Source organism: Salvelinus namaycush, chromosome 32 (genome assembly GCF_016432855.1).
Source record: "Salvelinus namaycush isolate Seneca chromosome 32, SaNama_1.0, whole genome shotgun sequence".
Lineage (NCBI taxonomy): Eukaryota > Metazoa > Chordata > Actinopteri > Salmoniformes > Salmonidae > Salvelinus > Salvelinus namaycush.
Genome location: NC_052338.1, coordinates 13977337 through 13994688, shown reverse-complemented (window position 1 = coordinate 13994688; position 17352 = coordinate 13977337). Strand labels below are relative to the sequence as shown.

Below are 17352 nucleotides of genomic sequence, written 5' to 3'. Positions count from 1 at the left end.
AAATCATGGGAAGTCCCAAAGGGGCTGCGCAAAGTTCTAGTGAGCTGCACTTGCCTTTCAATAATGTGGTGTAGCCTAGTCAGAGAATGTGAATAGACCAGTGCCTTCGTATGCTTATTGACAGTCAACTATTGGATCAATAACCAATGAAGGGGACAAAATGATGTGTTCCTGCCATTAAAAAAAGTTCCTTCTTTCAAACCGGATGTAAAGCAGAAATAACTATGTCCATCAATGATGTTCTATTGAACAGTTTACAGTAGACTCCAGAGGTTCTACCTCAGCAGAAATCCCGAGTTGCGGCGCTACTGTTTCATATTACTGTAACTATTTGAGATGTACAATGTAACAAGTTGAATGTTAGGCTACAATTGAGAACATCAACAGTCGGCCAGAGAAATCTAACTTGTCGGTCGACCAATCAAATGAATGCAATATTATTCAATAACAGTTTCAATTGCCTGAATTTTTCGCGATTTGTAAAGAAAACTAAAATAGTCAACCCTCGACATTTGCTTTCCAGTTGTCCCCAGTCTAATCGAAGCGACTCAAATCCCCAGTCTTCCGGATGGGTTTGTAGTTACAACCGGACAGCAGCATGAATCTGTGCATCACATGATTGTCATTTACAAAACAAATCCCGTTTGTCTGGAAAATATAATTCCAGCAAAAATCGAAAGAGCGTGAATTTACCGGAAAGTGCAAAAACCCCTGCGTCCACTGCTCTCCCCGCCACACAAACAGAAAGCTAGAGCAGCACTTCCTTCTACGTCAAAATCGTCGCTCCCTGCTTTGGCAACATCTGAGTTTGGCTGCATGGTCCTAGACAGAATCGCGTTTAAAGGGGGCATCAACCACTTAGTGTATTTATGTATATCCTATTGTACTTGTCCTATTTTGAGACATTGAACATAGGCCTATATATGTGTTTTTGTATTTTTATTTTCTTCCATCATTATCATGATGAACAGTTGACATTCTGAGAATAAGGGATGATTGCAGTGAGTCCGGATTAAGACATTTTGCCGAGGTTACATAATCGTGATGACTGTAATCTGTTTGTCACAAAACAACGTTCTAAATGGATGGTCTCTTACATAAAGAAATGGCAAGGATCTGAAATACCTATTGAGCTTAGTTCAACACAAAAAGGTGCATCATGGGTTAACTGGGTGTCATGAGGGAAACGCCTACAGCTCAAAGCTAGAACATCTCGGGAAAAGTCAGAAAATTCAGCAACAGAAACTAATTGGTGTTTTAAACGATACAAACAGTAGCAGGCATGTCGTGAAACAGTAAGTTCAGCCTACCGTTCTGTAGTCCATTCTCATAAAACTTAGTTTCAGTTTGACTACCATTATGTGCTATTTAACCACGCCTATTAGGATTACACAATGCTTTATTAAAGTTTCTGAATTATACATGTATTTAATCTAAAAACATCTGATTGATCTGATTGTTAGCCTACTTAATGATTTATGAAAAAGGTACACACTATAGTTTTTATGGAGGCTACACACACTCTTTAGTAAAGTTCTCCGAAAGTATTGTTTCACACCTACTTGTGCATTTCAGTTGAAACTGTTGCCAAGAACGACCCGCAGCGACAGGGACGCACAGCTAGCTTCAAAGACAAATCCCATTGATTTTGAAACGACAGCTGAATCAGGATGACGGAATCCAACTCAAAAGCCGCAAAAGAATTGACAGAAATTGTACGTTTATTTTCTGTATAGCTTTTTTCTTACACCGGTGGTAACATTGGTATCTGAGAAATGATCGTTTGTGTTCTCTCCCACAGGTGGAAGCGACTATGCAGAATCTTCACAGTAAATTTCAAAGCATGTCTGACCAGATTGTTTCAAAAAATATCCTTTATCACAACCTACTACTAGCAACCGTCTTATTGAATGACTAGCTGCTATTGAAGAACGGTATCTAATAGCTACCAGTTGAGATTATAAACAGAAATCATACATATTCAAGCAAGACCGAATCTCAAAATTGCAGCTATTTAAAAAAAAAATCAGATTAAAACAAGGCTTTATATGAAATTCCTAATCTAGTGAATTTTAGAATAAAATATGAATTTAATTTATTTTCTCTATAAAGAAATGTTTAATGTACAACCTAGACACAGTGTATAATAATAACTACATATATTGCAAGACTGCCCTTAACCAACCCACTGGATGACATGGGGACTCGAATTGATGACCTGGAGAAGAATGTTGCCGACCTCATGACCCAGGCTGGTATGGATGAGCAGCAGACTTCTAAGTGACCAAGCCATCAGGTTAACACATATCAGATCAGCTAACTTCACTTGATTTCTGAGGATCCACTAAAGACAGATGTGGCATGACAAAAGGCCACACATAGGCAGGTTATTACTGATCTATTGTTATGTAACAGCCTATGGCATTTGCTTTCTCATTTAACGGGATGTCATTTGTGGGGGATTTTACCATGTAAACACAATACATCGTTTTTTCTATAATAAAACAAAATGTTTATTCAACCGTTCATAAACAATACGATGGGGTTGAATAATTCCAAGTCTTTCCTCCATCTTCCTGTCATCACAGCACTACCCATATCATTTCAGAAGAAACAAATCACATATACATACAGATTAAACATATGGGCCAATTTTCCAGACCCAGATTAAGCCTAGTCCTACACTAAAAACACACTTTCAGTGGAGATTCCTTATTGACCAAAAAGAAGCTAGTCCTCGACTTAATAATCAATCTGGGTCCAAGAATACAGGCTGTGAATTGATAACTAAATGGCAATATAAAATATGAGCATAACATTTATTAAATCAAAGACACCAAATGATGGTTTTTATAACTGCTGTTGAAAAAAGATGGCTTGGCTATAACATAAAAGAGAGCAGGACACCTCGATCTGAGCCTTTTTGTAGTCCAGCTGTATAGAAAGTCTCATGAAAGGACAGATTTGCTCCCATTGGGCTTCACACAAAGCAATGGAAAGGGAAGAACCAATCAGTATCTGTATTTTGTGGAGTAGTCCTTAGGAGATACAACCAGACCTCGTCCTTTTCTCGCCCCTCGGTAAACGGTCTCAACAATGTCAATCATCTCCTGCTTGTCCTCCATGGTCCAGTTGATCTTGTTGTTGTTACCTGTCCCCAGATCTATCATGATGTGCTTGTTCCTGGAAGAGTACAGAAGGAATATTTCAGTTTTCACAAAAAGAGGGCAGCAAAGATGGGAGCAGGCTGTCCACTGAAGCAGCTTGGAGCTGTTGTATTAAAGACATGATCAGGAACCTGGGCGACTAGTATTTTTTAAACCTCCCGATTTGGGCTGGATGTGTCAATGTGTAGCTCATACATGCATTAGATTTTTACATTTTAGTCATTTAGCAGACACTCATCCAGAGCGACTTACAGTAGTGAGTGGATACGTTTTTGTACTTTTCCCATACTGTATAATCTAGGAGCAGAATTCCTGTTTTTACCTCAATTAGCTACGAAATCCCTAGTTTGAAAGCAACGTTGTGCTGCGCCATTTCCACCTACATTTTACCCCACGTGGGCCAGCCCCCTAGCAATTTGAGTTCTAGCCAATGAGCTTCAGTCCCTCGTCATTTGAGTGACAGCTAACAAGATGCACACAGCAGAGCAATGACAGTGCACATACGCGACGTAGTAATGGAACAAGGAAATCCCAGCCAGCCAAACCCTCCTCTCTAACCCAATTGTGCGCCGCCTCATTGGTCTCCAGGTCACGGCCAGCAGGGTCTGTGTTTACTAAACCCATTTTTGGAACCTGGTAAATGTTTGCATCAAAACTAGCGATTGGTTTAAAATGGAGGTGGAACGTGATGACAACGTGAAACTCACCTGAAGAAGAACATAACTGCAAGGATCATACAACTCGTACATCTTGTTGAAGTCCGGCACCGCTGTGATGTCCACCAAATAGATGACTGCAAAGTTTTTCACCTGTAGGGAAGAATAGTGATGTTTGTACAGTAAAAATAGCAACGTTCAATTAAATGTCTTCACAAATGTGAAATCCAAACATCAACAATGGTACAGTAAAATACATATTACCTTTTCAGCTACGCTGTACAAGACCTCGTCCATTTTCATACATGTTGGGTCCCAATCGTTGCCAAACCTAATAACCAGGACTCTGTCCTCCTCGGATAGAATGGCTTGGTCGACCTGCCAGCCGTTGTGGAGATGCGGCAGCATGTACGACATCTTGATGCTGCAGTGTCAACACGTATCCTGGGCGAGTAATACGTTTGGTTAGCTAGCTAGCTAACGTTATAGCGAAATACTTGATATCTGGGCTGGATCTTGACAAAAATGTTAACTGACCTAAGCTACATATACTGTGCACAACGTTGTTCTAAAAAAAAAAGTAACAAATGCCGCTAACAGAAGACCACTTTCTTTAGATATTAACTAAGATATTGAAAATGAAAAATTATTGGAAGCCTCGCTAGCTAGCTAGAAACATGGCTTAACTAGCTAGCAAACGTTAACTAGCATGCCTGGCTTGGGATTTGCTAGAAAGTGAGAGTTAACATTTTTATTTAACTAGGCAAGTCAGTAAATAACTAATTATTATTTACAATGACGGCTTACGCCGGCCAAACCCGGACGACGCTGGGCCAATTGTGCACCGTCTATGGGACTCCCAATCACGGCCGGTTGTGATACATCCTGGATGAATGGACTCATATAAATTGTAATGAAACAGCAGGGAGCAGGTCTCGAACCCTCGACCTTCTAGCCCGAAGTCCAGCGCGCTATCGACTGTGCCGCAAAAGCATGCTCGTGCGGCAGAGTCGATTTCCGCGCTTATAAGCCCAGGGTCGTTACACTATATATATATATATATATATATATATACACACACTGCTCAAAAAAATAAAGGGAACACTTAAACAACACAATGTAACTCCAAGTCAATCACACTTCTGTGAAATCAAACTGTCCACTTAGGAAGCAACACTGATTGACAATAAATTTCACATGCTGTTGTGCAAATGGAATAGACAACAGGTGGAAATTATAGGCAATTAGCAAGACACCCCCAATAAAGGAGTGGTTCTGCAGGTGGTGACCACAGACCACTTCTCAGTTCCTATGCTTCCTGGCTGATGTTTTGGTCACTTTTGAATGCTGGCGGTGCTTTCACTCTAGTGGTAGCACGAGACGGAGTCTACAACCCACACAAGTGGCTCAGGTAGTGCAGCTCATCCAGGAAGGCACATCAATGCGAGCTGTGGCAAGAAGGTTTGCTGTGTCTGTCAGCGTAGTGTCCAGAGCATGGAGGCGCTACCAGGAGACAGGCCAGTACATCAGGAGACGTGGAGGAGGCCGTAGGAGGGCAACAACCCAGCAGCAGGACCGCTACCTCCGCCTTTGTGCAAGGAGGAGCACTGCCAGAGCCCTGCAAAATGACCTCCAGCAGGCCACAAATGTGCATGTGTCTGCTCAAACGGTCAGAAACAGACTCCATGAGGGTGGTATGAGGGCCCGACGTCCACAGGTGGGGGTTGTGCTTACAGCCCAACACCGTGCAGGACGTTTGGCATTTGCCAGAGAACACCAAGATTGGCAAATTCGCCACTGGCGCCCTGTGCTCTTCACAGATGAAAGCAAGTTCACACTGAGCACATGTGACAGACGTGACAGAGTCTGGAGACGCCGTGGAGAACGTTCTGCTGCCTGCAACATCCTCCAGCATGACCGGTTTGGCGGTGGGTCAGTCATGGTGTGGGGTGGCAATTATTTTCTTTGGGGGGCCGCACAGCCCTCCATGTGCTCGCCAGAGGTAGCCTGACTGCCATTAGGTACCGAGATGAGATCCTCAGACCCCTTGTGAGACCATATGCTGGTGCGGTTGGCCCTGGGTTCCTCCTAATGCAAGACAATGCTAGACCTCATGTGGCTGGAGTGTGTCAGCAGTTCCTGCAAGAGGAAGGCAATGATGCTATGGACTGGCCCGCCCGTTCCCCAGACCTGAATCCAATTGAGCACATCTGGGACATCATGTCTCGCTTCATCCACCAACGCCACGTTGCACCACAGACTGTCCAGGAGTTGGCGGATGCTTTAGTCCAGGTCTGGGAGGAGATCCCTCAGGAGACCATCCGCCACCTCATCAGGAGCATGCCCAGGTGTTGTAGGGAGGTCATACAGGCACGTGGAGGCCCCACACACTACTGAGCCTCATTTTGACTTGTTTTAAGGACATTACATCAAAGTTGGATCAGCCTGTAGTGTGGTTTTCCACTTTAATTTTGAGTGTGACTCCAAATCCAGACCTCCATGGGTTGATAAATTTGATTTCCATTGATAATTTTTGTGTGATTTTGTTGTCAGCACATTCAACTATGTAAAGAAAAAAGTATTTAATAAGAATATTTCATTCATTCAGATCTATGATGTGTTATTTTAGTGTTCCCTTTATTTTTTTGAGCAGTGTATATATGTTTTTAAACGCTTACCGAACGAAATTCTATTAAGCGCCAAAGCCTTAACTAAACCAAACTGTTAGTACAGTCTGAATAGACCCAAGCGATCTTTGATCCGTTGTGTGTGAAAAGATGAAGGAAATAAAAACCACTTCTGTTGTTTACGCTTGCGCATTACGTCATTAAAAAGCGACAAAACGAGCATACCGCTAGCTGGCTAAACATAAAAATAAGTATGCGTCAGTCTTTTTTACAATAGCGCAGTTTGGTTAGAGACCACCTAACTCACAGATAATTCTCTTAAATATAAGTTACAGCAGTGAAATATTCATTCATAAGAAATAAATTATTCTGCACAATTCAGCAACAACGCATTTGTAGGCTCAAACCTTCAGGTCTAAATAAATGTTTTGCTTCGCAAGGACTGAACCCGAATAAAACCCAACAGGTATAACGTTAGTTTTCGTATGTACTGACAATCAAGTGACACAGGAAGAAGTAGAAAAAAGAACAGAAATAAACAAATCAATAGAGAGAAATTAGCATATTAAAATAAAGTTCAAAACACCAGGGGAGGTTGTTTTTTCCACAAAAATAATATTTTACAAAATGACTCGACAAAAACAAAGAAAGAAACAAAACGCAACATAACAAGGGTGAGGAAATTAAAGGTGAATGTTAGTATTTCTTCAGGAAATGTACCTTTTCTAGTTTAGTCATATTTATCTTATCATATTTATTTAGTCATATTGGTCCCGTGTGGCTCAGTTGGTAGAGCATGGCGCTTGCAACGCCAGGGTTGTGGGTTCAATTCCCACGGGGGGACCAGGATGAATATGTATGAACTTTCCAATTTGTAAGTCGCTCTGGATAAGAGCGTCTGCTAAATGACTTAAATGTAAAATGTATCTTAGCCTGTACCCTGATGAAGACAGTTTGGCTGTCAAAACGTTCAATTATTGCATCTGAGCTTCTAGTGTGCGGCTCTCCTTTTTCAATTATTTATTTTAGCTACCTTAGAAGTGTTTACTTTGGAGCCTGACTATCATCTATTGAGTAGCAATGTCCCATACATTGAATGCCCAAATAAATTGGAGGCATCTACAAATCAAGTGCTGAAGCCACATTATCCAAAAGAAAGGCTACATCTAATCGTTTTTCCTCAAATTAAATGTTAATGATTCACATTATTCTATTCACCACGATTGAACTGGATCCCAACTAAAATAATGGCGAAGTGAATCATTCGTTTCGTCAAAAGAAGAATCGTTTAACTTTTTTGAAGGATTCATATGATTAATTTAATCAAATTTGTATGGCCTTATTGGCGAGTGTCGGTGGAACGTTTTTTGGGACATGACGAAAACATGAATACATGCTACCAATCGCTAAACAAACTAGAGAGTACAATATATGTTTTGAATTGGCTACCTAGTTAGTCTATTCTCTATCATATTGTATAAACTAGGCCTACCTGCTACTGCAATGTCCGACTGCCTCTCTCTCCATGAGCAACGGCCCACTCGTCTCGCACACACGCAGGTGATGCTTGCAAACATTTTAAGTGTCATACCGATCCTAGATGATATGCTGATTATTTGATAAAAATAAATAACTGTGCCTCAATAAATTGCATTAACAGAAATTATCATGGGAAAAGGCACAATGCTCGCTCACCATTTAACATTCTTAGTTTTATTAAGCAAGTTTAAAAACATTGACGTTTCGGCCTTCAGAATAATCATAGAGGGAATGGACATGGGGAAGACAATTAGGGAGAACTCTTCAGCTGATGGTGCTGAGAGACTGTGTGGTAGACCATACACGTCGGTACTCAGGGTGTGGGGTACTATGGTCAATGTCTCCACCTAGTGATGAAATTCAGAAGTGGAACCAGTAAAAAGCAATTGGAAAACTGGGCAAGCTTTTTTCAACTACAGTAGGTGTAATTGATATACAACCATTACTATATAATACACCTTGAATATGTTGGGTATTGAAAAAATAAAAACAGTGCTAAGCAAAACTAGAGATAGCAACAAATATCAAAAGATCAGGCAAATAGGTCTAACTGATTTAGTTAGTGCACTAGTAAGCTCCCTCCGTGTGTGGCACTGGACCAACAAACGGATGGGCCCTTCACAAAAGCATACTATAGTCCTTCTCTAGGTTAAAACCTCTGGGAACTAAAATATCTAAGGAATGGATCCAGAACGTCTCTCTGGGCCTTTCCAAAATAAAATAACTCACAAAGCAAGTGTCCTCGCTCTTTGAAATGGAGGGCCCCTGGGCTGTTCGGGTCAGCACATCGAATGGCCGACACTTCGATTGCTCACACGGGCAATGAATCACATAGATCACATTGCGAGAATTGAAATTGATGGCACTTTTGATTTTTATGTCTCGGCCCAATCTGGGGTCCGATTAACTTGTATACGTTTGGTGTACTGGCATTGCATACAATTGCCACATGTAGTTGCAAGGGGGAATAATGAGGAGACTGGTCTTGTTTGCGCTTTGGCTGACTGCGGATCGGCCAACTTTGTATTTAATATTTTTAGCTCTATGGTAAGCGGCCGCAGGAGGCTGTTGAAATTAATTACCTAGAGCTGAATTTGAGTGTAAAATATGCCAATGTTTTTTTGTGATGCCTAGTAGTTCTGGACTTTAGTGTAGGTAGTGACCAGTTGGATGGAATGTCTATCGCTAGGGCTTACTCAGTAGTTGTGCTCTAGGAACATCAGTTCTGAGTGTGGAGGAAATTGTTTTGTCAGTGTTCTTTCTGAATAGATCAGATGAGAGGAAGGTACCTGTTTTGGTGATGCATACATCCAGGAAGTCTAGTCCTCTCTCATCAAGTTCCATAGTGAAGCACAGGTGTCCTTTAATGGAATTATTCTGAAGGCTATTGAAGGCCAAAACGTCAATCTTTTAAACTGGCTTAATAAAACGACACATTTTTAATGTAGAGAGAGTTGCGCCTTTTCCTTTCCAATGACTTCTAACATTTTTAGGTTGCACCTCGACACTATGATTGAGCACCCTCCATTACTTTTCCAGGTCTGGAAAACAAGGATTTTCATGACCGTATGAACCCTGTAAATACTATTCATGCAACATTTCATTTAGAGCTTAATTGAGGAGTGCAACAATTAGGGCCGGCACAATTACCGTATAACTGTGTAACAAACGGTTATGAATAAAGACCGTCAATAAAATAAAATCATTGTAACCGTAAAAAAAAAAAGCTTGTTGGAACTAACAGCTGATTTAAGACGGGACAGCAGGGAAGTCGTGTGTCGATTCGAATGGTAAACTCTTGGGTACCCTAGCAATGGCTACTTGGTTTTGTGATGCAATAATTTCCATTGTAGTGTAGAATGTTCATTCAAATTATGTTAACTGATGTGCCTCATGGAATGGAATGTATTTTGTGTAATGTCAATGGGGTTGAAATAACAAATCAGATGGATACACTTCCTGCTTTTACTTCGTGCAATGGCTGCTAGTCCAACCATTATGCCATCACTAGCTACGTTTCAATGCATTTTTCCAGTGATTTGTCGACATTTTCAAAGTTAACATAGAAAATAGATACACAACAATTGCTTACTGCGGTGAGTTTCCATTGAACTATCTTGTGTCGATAAAAACAGCTGGACTCAATGACATCACACCTAAAAATTAAAACGTCGCAAAAACCTAAGTGTCAAATAAAAATGAAGTGATAAGTATTTCCTTTACCCTTTTAGACACATTCTGCATTAATAAATTAGCGACAGCATACAGTATCTGTTTCATGTCTCCGGTATCCAGTGTAAGCCAGAATGGATATAATCGATTAATAGGCCCATTTGCCATAATTATCATGTGCCAACAAATCGCCACGGTGAAATCTGCTCTCCTGTAGATCTGAAATAATTGGATGGTGAAAATTGCATCCACTCAAGCAGAAAAGCAAGGTGAAGCAATTAAGGCTTTCTTGAACTGCAAATAAAAATGTTTATATTGAAGAAAAAAAAATAACTTCACAAGCAGTAGGCATTTAGAATGGACATGGCGGCACCCCACCCTACGGGAGGTAAATCATTGGATCTGATTCAATACAATTCAATCTATGAGGACTGCAACCATATATTTGATTTATTTATGCCTAAGTCATGTTTTTACTTCCATCTGGTTATTTAGCTCACAGTCACCCTGTTTACATATAGGCTATGGATTTCGTACAGAAAAAGTAAGTTTGCAAATGCAACTGGGGCCATGACATTAAGTGCCTCGCGTACCTTCAACATTATCCAGCAATCATTTATTTGAAAAGAACTGCTGTTCCCATTACACGTAACAATTTTTGTTTCTGCAGCATTGCTTTTGTTGAATAAACCTGAGTCAATGGAAACCTGCCTATAGACATGAATGCGGACGGCAGTTCTATTCATTATATTTTATTGGCAGCACATGCAGTCAGGAGCGGCGGGGAGGAGAAGATGTACATCAATATATTGTTTTGTTATTCAAACGGGTATTACGGTGCCCGTGGTCATTTGGCTGGCCAATTACCATCATCCAAAATTCCATGACTGTTACATGCTGACCAGACCAGACACGTCGCAAAATAAATTTAGAAACCCATGTTATTCAATTATTGCACCCACACTGCTTGCGCGCGCCAACGAGCGTCTGCGACACCAAGGGCTAAAATAGATGTCGTTCCTATTTCTGACGCAGATCGCGCTGCAAGTCCTGCCTCTCCCATCTCCTCATTGGTTTATAGAAGCAGGTACCCACGTGCCATCTCCTCATTAGTTATACCCACTTGTGGGTGATAGAAAGACGAAAACTGTTTTGCCAGTAGTCGTGGTAATACAATGAAAGTTTAGATGCGATCACCATATAATTTAAACGATGAAAAAGCCTGGAAGGAGGAGAGATGACTAGAAACGATTCCGTTGGCTGTTTTATATGTGGATTAATTGTCGGAGTAGAGATCCTTGTCCATTTCAGGTAAAATAACAACTCAAGGTTTATATCCCAGGACAAATTAGCTAGCAACAGCAAGCTAGCTAAACAGGACAAATTAAAGTTAGCTAGCAAGTGCAAGCTAACTAGCTAAAATACCATACATGTTTAATGCTTTTCGACCTGTCCCCAAATGAATGTCATTGGTTCAGAGTTTGTTTTGATATTTTAACCTGCGTGTCGTGATCGCGTTTGGTGTGGGGGGGGGGCAAAATAAATTTATGCACGATAGCGCACGATGGCAGTTTGGGCAAGGTGTTACAGGCCTAGCAACAATAGGAAGCCTATCGTCTCACAGCCACAGGCTATATTAATGAACATACAGCTACTGTAATAACGCAGCACAATCATTTCACATTTGCCAAAACGCAATTTGCGGGAAAACACTGTTCTAAAAGCGAACCTGATGCAAGCGGTTTATGTGACAGATGAAAATCACTGTTAGAAATGTAGAAAGAGGGGAAATATGAAGATGCAACAACTAGGATAAGGGTTGCTAATATGACTAGGATTGTGCTTTTAGTTTGTGGACAACGAAATAAAGTTCATATGAAAATCAAAATAACAGGAGAGAAATGCTGGTTTCAATGAGTAAGCCTTTATAAAATAATTCCATAAATGATTCTATGGTCAGATTTTGGCAAGGCTACTTTGAAGCAAGGTAAGCCATGCCTCATATCAGGTAAAACATCCAGTTTTCCAAAAATTAAGTATGTTTTAAACATGCAAACTGCCTGCAGCTCAGAGGGGTGGTGGGTGATGCCCTGTCTTTCATTGATAATTATTTTTAATAAAGGACTAGCCTTATTATAGGAAACTGGCCTATGAAGTGATAACATAAAATATGAACATGACATTTATTAAATCAAAGAACTAAATGGTGGTTTTCATAACTGCTGTTGAAAAAATATGACATGGCTGTAACATGAAAAAAAAAAAGAAGAAGAGCAGGACACTTCGATCTGAGCCTTTTTGTAGTCCAGCTGTATAGAAAGTCTCATAATGAAAGGACAGATTTGCTCCCATTGGGCTTCACACAAAGCAATGGAAAGGGAAGAACCAATCAGTATCTGTATTTTGTGGAGTAGTCCTTAGGAGATACAACCAGACCTCGTCCTTTTCTCGCCCCTCGGTAAACGGTCTCAACAATGTCAATCATCTCCTGCTTGTCCTCCATGGTCCAGTTGATCTTGTTGTTGTTACCTGTCCCCAGATCTATCATGATGTGCTTGTTCCTTGAACAGTGCAGAGGAAAAGGAACATGTTTCACAGAGTCATGCAGGACTAAAAGAGGGGAGTGCTCAGTCAACTGAAGTAGCATGGGGCAGTTGTTGAGCATCCCTTAGCCCTGATTTAGACAACTTTATTAATAATTTAATGTATTAATAAGCCGGGTCTAAGGGCAATCCATAGCAACAGCTTGCGAAATTTCGGCCGACCCTTTGCTGTACCTGTTTAGCAGCATGTGTCCCGTGTTGGATGGTATTCATAATTGGTAGATGGTTTTGATGGAAACGTCATTGTTTGTATTGCCAAGCAGTGCCCAAGAAAGTATTAAATCAAATTGTTTGATGCTACCACCACCCACTCAAATCTTGCTGCAATGTTGATGTTTGATGTTGATGGCTGATGTTGATGTTATTTTGTTGACCAGTATGTGGCAGCACTGTGCCCATTTTGTGTGGCTACTGCATGTGAACCACAGACAGGAAGTGGCATGACTGCAAACAGTCTGTTTACTTGTCTAAAGGCGAAAGCATGCCATCCGTGTGCAGTCACAGATGGAACAATGAGCCAGATATTTCACCAGATGTATAAATATGAAGCATCTGGTTGCCATTTCCATTCACTACCAAATACAGTAATGAGAGGAAGCACTGTGACTGGCAATAGGAGAAGATGGAATGAGATGGATTTTGGCAGACATTCTGCAAATTCTTTAATTGATGAAACATTTGAGCTCAAACAGTATTTGGTTCCCAAAACTAGAATGTTAGAAACAGAGTGGACTACATTTTGTTGACTTTACCAATTGCCAAAGTTTTTAAAAATTGTGTTGTTTAGGAGTGCAAGGGCAAATTGAGTTATTGCACACGCGCACTTCAGGGTAGGCGTTCCCTACCGGAAACATGCAAATACATGCTAGAACGTGCCAATTGGATCTCGCTAGCTGGTGCTTGGCTCTGCCCCTCCCCCCTCTTCTGCCCACTATGACTCATTTGTTCCCATTGGAAATGACAGGCTGTGGTCTATCTTGGGTTAGTAAAAAAATATATATATTTGGCACAGTTGTGGAATGCTTCTGAAAATAGATTGGATTTAATACTTTCTTGGGCACTGCTTGGCGATGCAAACAATGAGCTTTCCATCAGAAATGTCTACTGATTAAAAATACCATCCAACACAGGACACATGCTGCTAAAACAAGTACAGTCATTGGCCGAATACTAATCTCACATGTTTCTCCTATGGTACGCCATAAGGTGGAACACATAACTGTACTGCCTGTATACATGACGTCAAACTTCGTAGGGCTAAGCATCCCTGTTTTCACAGCTAGCCTATATGGCATGAGAACCTGTATTTGCTACACCCATTTTTGTTGAACATTTGCAACAATTTAGTAAGTAAAAAATAGATTGGTTTGCAGGGCTAGGTCAGACATGATGACAACTTGAAACTCACCTGAAGAAGAACATGACGGTGCAAGGATCATACAACTCGTACATCTTGTTGAAGTCCGGCACCTCTGTGATGTCCACCAAATAGATGACTGCAAAGTTCTTCACCTGTAGGATGGGATAGTGATGTTTGTACTGTAAAAATCACAACGTTCAATGAAATGTCTCCACAAGTAGAACTGTGGCGGTCACGAAATTGTCAGCTGGAGATTGTCAAGCTACCTGTCAGTCTCACGGTAATTGACCATTAATTAACAAACATTTAGCATCTCCTGATTTCCACAAGCAACTGATGCAGACCTTTGGAACATCTACAATATAAAACGTCTAATACATCTGTGTAATATAGCCTACACCTTCACAATAAATCCATAATTTATTTTAGACAGATCTAAAGAAGCATGATATGAAGAAAATGTAGTCCATTTCAGAAGAACAGAATAGCATACTCAGACTTGTCTTTATGTTAGGTCCTGATCTGGCTATGCCAAATGGCTGTGGGCTACACTAGTTAATTTAACAGACAAGATTTGCTTATAATACCGTACCATTATTTTATAGTATGAAGAATACAATTGAACAAAGCTGAATAAAATAGAAAGGCTATTTTCGCCAAATGATTTGAGGGAGTGCCACAAGCAGCTATTCTGTGTTGAGCGGTTAACAAAATAGGTACTCCTATATGCTTAATTTAGTTATTAATGTAACTTTAGTTCTACAAATGTTGGGCTATATGTTTTGATTTTTAATACATTGTAAGGCTGCATGATGTGACTAATGATGATTTGAAAAAAAGTCACTTGAAAAGGCATGAGCTCTGCTTTGTTTTTGTTTTTTTGCGTAGGCTGTACACACTTCATCAGTCTCATTCACAATTTGACAAGCACTTGATAATGCCTCAAATTTCAAATTTCCAACGCACCCCTCACTCATGACTCTCCATCACATGATTGGGTATTTCTCACAGGCTATAAGTGATGACAGTAACACGTCAGTAATGCAACTGTGCGTGTCCTTATCCAGTTCTGAAGTGCATATTGAAAGAACTGTCCACATTTAGTTTGTCAGCCAACAAGATGAGTAGGCCTAACAGCAAAAGCACTAGCCTATGTCAATCTACTATCCCCAAGAGTACATAAGTAGACCTATTCTATGCTAAAAATAAATATTCCAAACATAGTCTGGGACAGTTGTGGGATGCAATAGATCCCAAATTAATACTTTTAATACAAAAAAATATTTTTTTACGCAAATGTGGCTGATGCAACAGATCAGAACGTTTAGCTTAAAATGTTCATAAACTACTAGGCTATTTCTTCACATTATAAGCTCAGCAATGCTCACACGACAGTAGGCTATAAGCACAAATGTTCCATTAGCGGGAAAACATTAAAAGTGACCGCAAAACTGATTATGCATGTAATGCTTTTATTATAAAAGGTGCATTTCTACGGTGAAAATGATCTTCCCCAAACTTGAAACTCACGCGGCGCTTATTAATGCCAGTTAGGCTCTACACCCCTTGTAAAGCGGGTTCATGTGCTTCATTTTAAGAAGTTATTTGGCCACTTTAGTTGTGATACAAACCTTATCAAAACATATAGCCCTATGGGCTAGGCTACATGAGGTGTGCGACCGATTTGAGAAAGTCGCCCCAAAAAAAAGCATTGTTTGTTGCCTTACACTGGGCATCATTCACAAGTGAAAATATATAATTCACAAGTGATAAGCTAATATTGTCACAGACTATTCTTGATTTAATCTTGTCTTTACATATACTAAATAATGGGTGAAATTTGTTTTGGTTTAGAAATGACCATTATCATGCACCCGTCTCAAAACATCTATGCACTTAAATAGCAAATGGAGGACGCTTTTCCCGTGGTTCATTTTCATGCCAGCCAGGTAGGCTATACTCCTGTTGTAAATACAAGCAATGTGCTTAATATTTGGAAAGTTGAGCAATAAATATAGTAAGCCTATAGAAAGCTGATGTGCGCCTCTTTTTAAGAGGCCATCAGCCGTTCTCTCGTGCAATTGCATAGCCTATAGAAATGTTGTGCATCATGTGCTCTCATTACTTGTTTGATTAGATTTTCAATTACAATTACATTTACATTTAAGTCATTTAGCAGACGCTCTTATCCAGAGCGACTTACAAATTGGAAAGTTCATACATATTCATCCGGGTCCCCCCGTGGGAATTGAACCCTGGTCCCCCCGTGGGAATTGAACCCACAACTCTGGCGTTGCAAGCGCCATGCTCTACCAACTGAGCCACACGGGACCACAATCACTCTGACCATTACATTGTCAGAGTGATTAGAGGGACAATAGTACTTGAATACCAAGCAGTTAGCAAGTTTGGAAGGCTACTAATGACCATCAGCAGCATCAGATCTTGGAGAAGCCTAATTACCGTGACTAAATGGTCACGTGAAATTTGATTGCCGGTGTCGCGATAATACGGTCACGCAACAGCCCTATTCACAAATCTTTAATACAAACAGCAACAATGGTATAATAACATACATCTTACCTTTTCAGCTATACTGTACAATACTTCGTCCATTTTCATACATGTTGGGTCCCAATCGTGTCCAAACCTAATGACCAGGGCTCTGTCCTCCTCGGATAGAATGGCTTGGTCGACCTGCCAGCCGTTGTGGAGATGGGGTAGCATGTACGACATCTTGATGCTGCAGTGTCAACACGTATCTTGGGAAAGTATAATAAGATTAAATGTTGGAAGTCACATTTGTTTGCAACTTGTTACAACTGTTTTTCTGAGCTAAATGTTGTTACTATCTCGAACAGCAGAAACCCCGTTTCTTTCGATATAAATCAGAAGCCCAGCTACTAACTAGCTAAGTTAGCTAGATAGCATGGCTGGTTTGGACATTTACAGAAAGTCAAAATTGAAAGACCTCAACTAATATTAAAGAATAGAAAATATATGTGCTTAGGTTTCAAAACACACTTACCGTAAGAAATTCTCAAACTCCAAAGCCTTAAACTGAAGCAAACGGGTAGCCTGGGCCTGTGGTGAAAAGACGAAGACCAGGAAAACGTCGTCTGTTTACGGTCGCGCACTGTCACTTATAAAGCGACAATAAAAACGGACGGCGCATACCAATCGCGTCAATGTCTGCCACTGGCTACACAGAAACATAATTATGATCTT

The 17352-nt window shown here is 40.5% G+C and overlaps 2 protein-coding genes and 1 pseudogene across 2 annotated transcripts; 1 reads left to right on the top strand and 2 right to left on the bottom strand.

Annotated features, from left to right (window-relative positions):
• Positions 1–1160: 1160 nt before the first annotated feature.
• On the top strand, positions 1161–2535 carry LOC120027382 (heat shock factor-binding protein 1). Its single transcript, XM_038972295.1, has 4 exons — positions 1161–1295; positions 1576–1715; positions 1802–1868; positions 2190–2535. Exons 2-4 carry the CDS (start codon positions 1671–1673, stop codon positions 2282–2284), a joined length of 207 nt encoding a protein of 68 aa, XP_038828223.1. The 5' UTR covers positions 1161–1295; positions 1576–1670; the 3' UTR covers positions 2285–2535.
• On the bottom strand, positions 1725–4446 carry LOC120027381 (annotated as a pseudogene).
• Positions 4447–12065: 7619 nt separating this feature from the next.
• LOC120027436 (thioredoxin-like protein 4A) lies at positions 12066–17280 on the bottom strand. Its single transcript, XM_038972368.1, has 4 exons — positions 17153–17280; positions 16708–16886; positions 14173–14276; positions 12066–12722 (listed from the first exon to the last, which is right to left on the bottom strand). The coding sequence occupies exons 2-4, from the start codon at positions 16858–16860 to the stop codon at positions 12551–12553; spliced, it is 429 nt and encodes a 142-aa protein (XP_038828296.1). The 5' UTR covers positions 16861–16886; positions 17153–17280; the 3' UTR covers positions 12066–12550.
• Positions 17281–17352: the final 72 nt, after the last annotated feature.

What these genes read in the sequence shown, in the direction of transcription:
- LOC120027382 (XM_038972295.1), top strand. Translation starts at nt 1,671, where the DNA reads ATGACGGAATCCAACTCAAAAGCCGCAAAAGAATTGACAGAAATT. An exon ending in CAAAAGAATTGACAGAAATT is followed by an intron (nt 1,716 to 1,801) that starts GTACGTTTATTT and finishes TCTCTCCCACAG; the next exon opens with GTGGAAGCGACTATGCAGAA. An exon ending in TGACCAGATTGTTTCAAAAA is followed by an intron (nt 1,869 to 2,189) that starts ATATCCTTTATC and finishes TAACCAACCCAC; the next exon opens with TGGATGACATGGGGACTCGA.
- LOC120027436 (XM_038972368.1), bottom strand. Translation starts at nt 16,860, where the DNA reads ATGTCGTACATGCTACCCCATCTCCACAACGGCTGGCAGGTCGACCAA. An exon ending in TGTACAGTATAGCTGAAAAG is followed by an intron (nt 14,277 to 16,707) that starts GTAAGATGTATG and finishes CCCATCCTACAG; the next exon opens with GTGAAGAACTTTGCAGTCAT. An exon ending in ACCGTCATGTTCTTCTTCAG is followed by an intron (nt 12,723 to 14,172) that starts GTGAGTTTCAAG and finishes GCACTGTTCAAG; the next exon opens with GAACAAGCACATCATGATAG.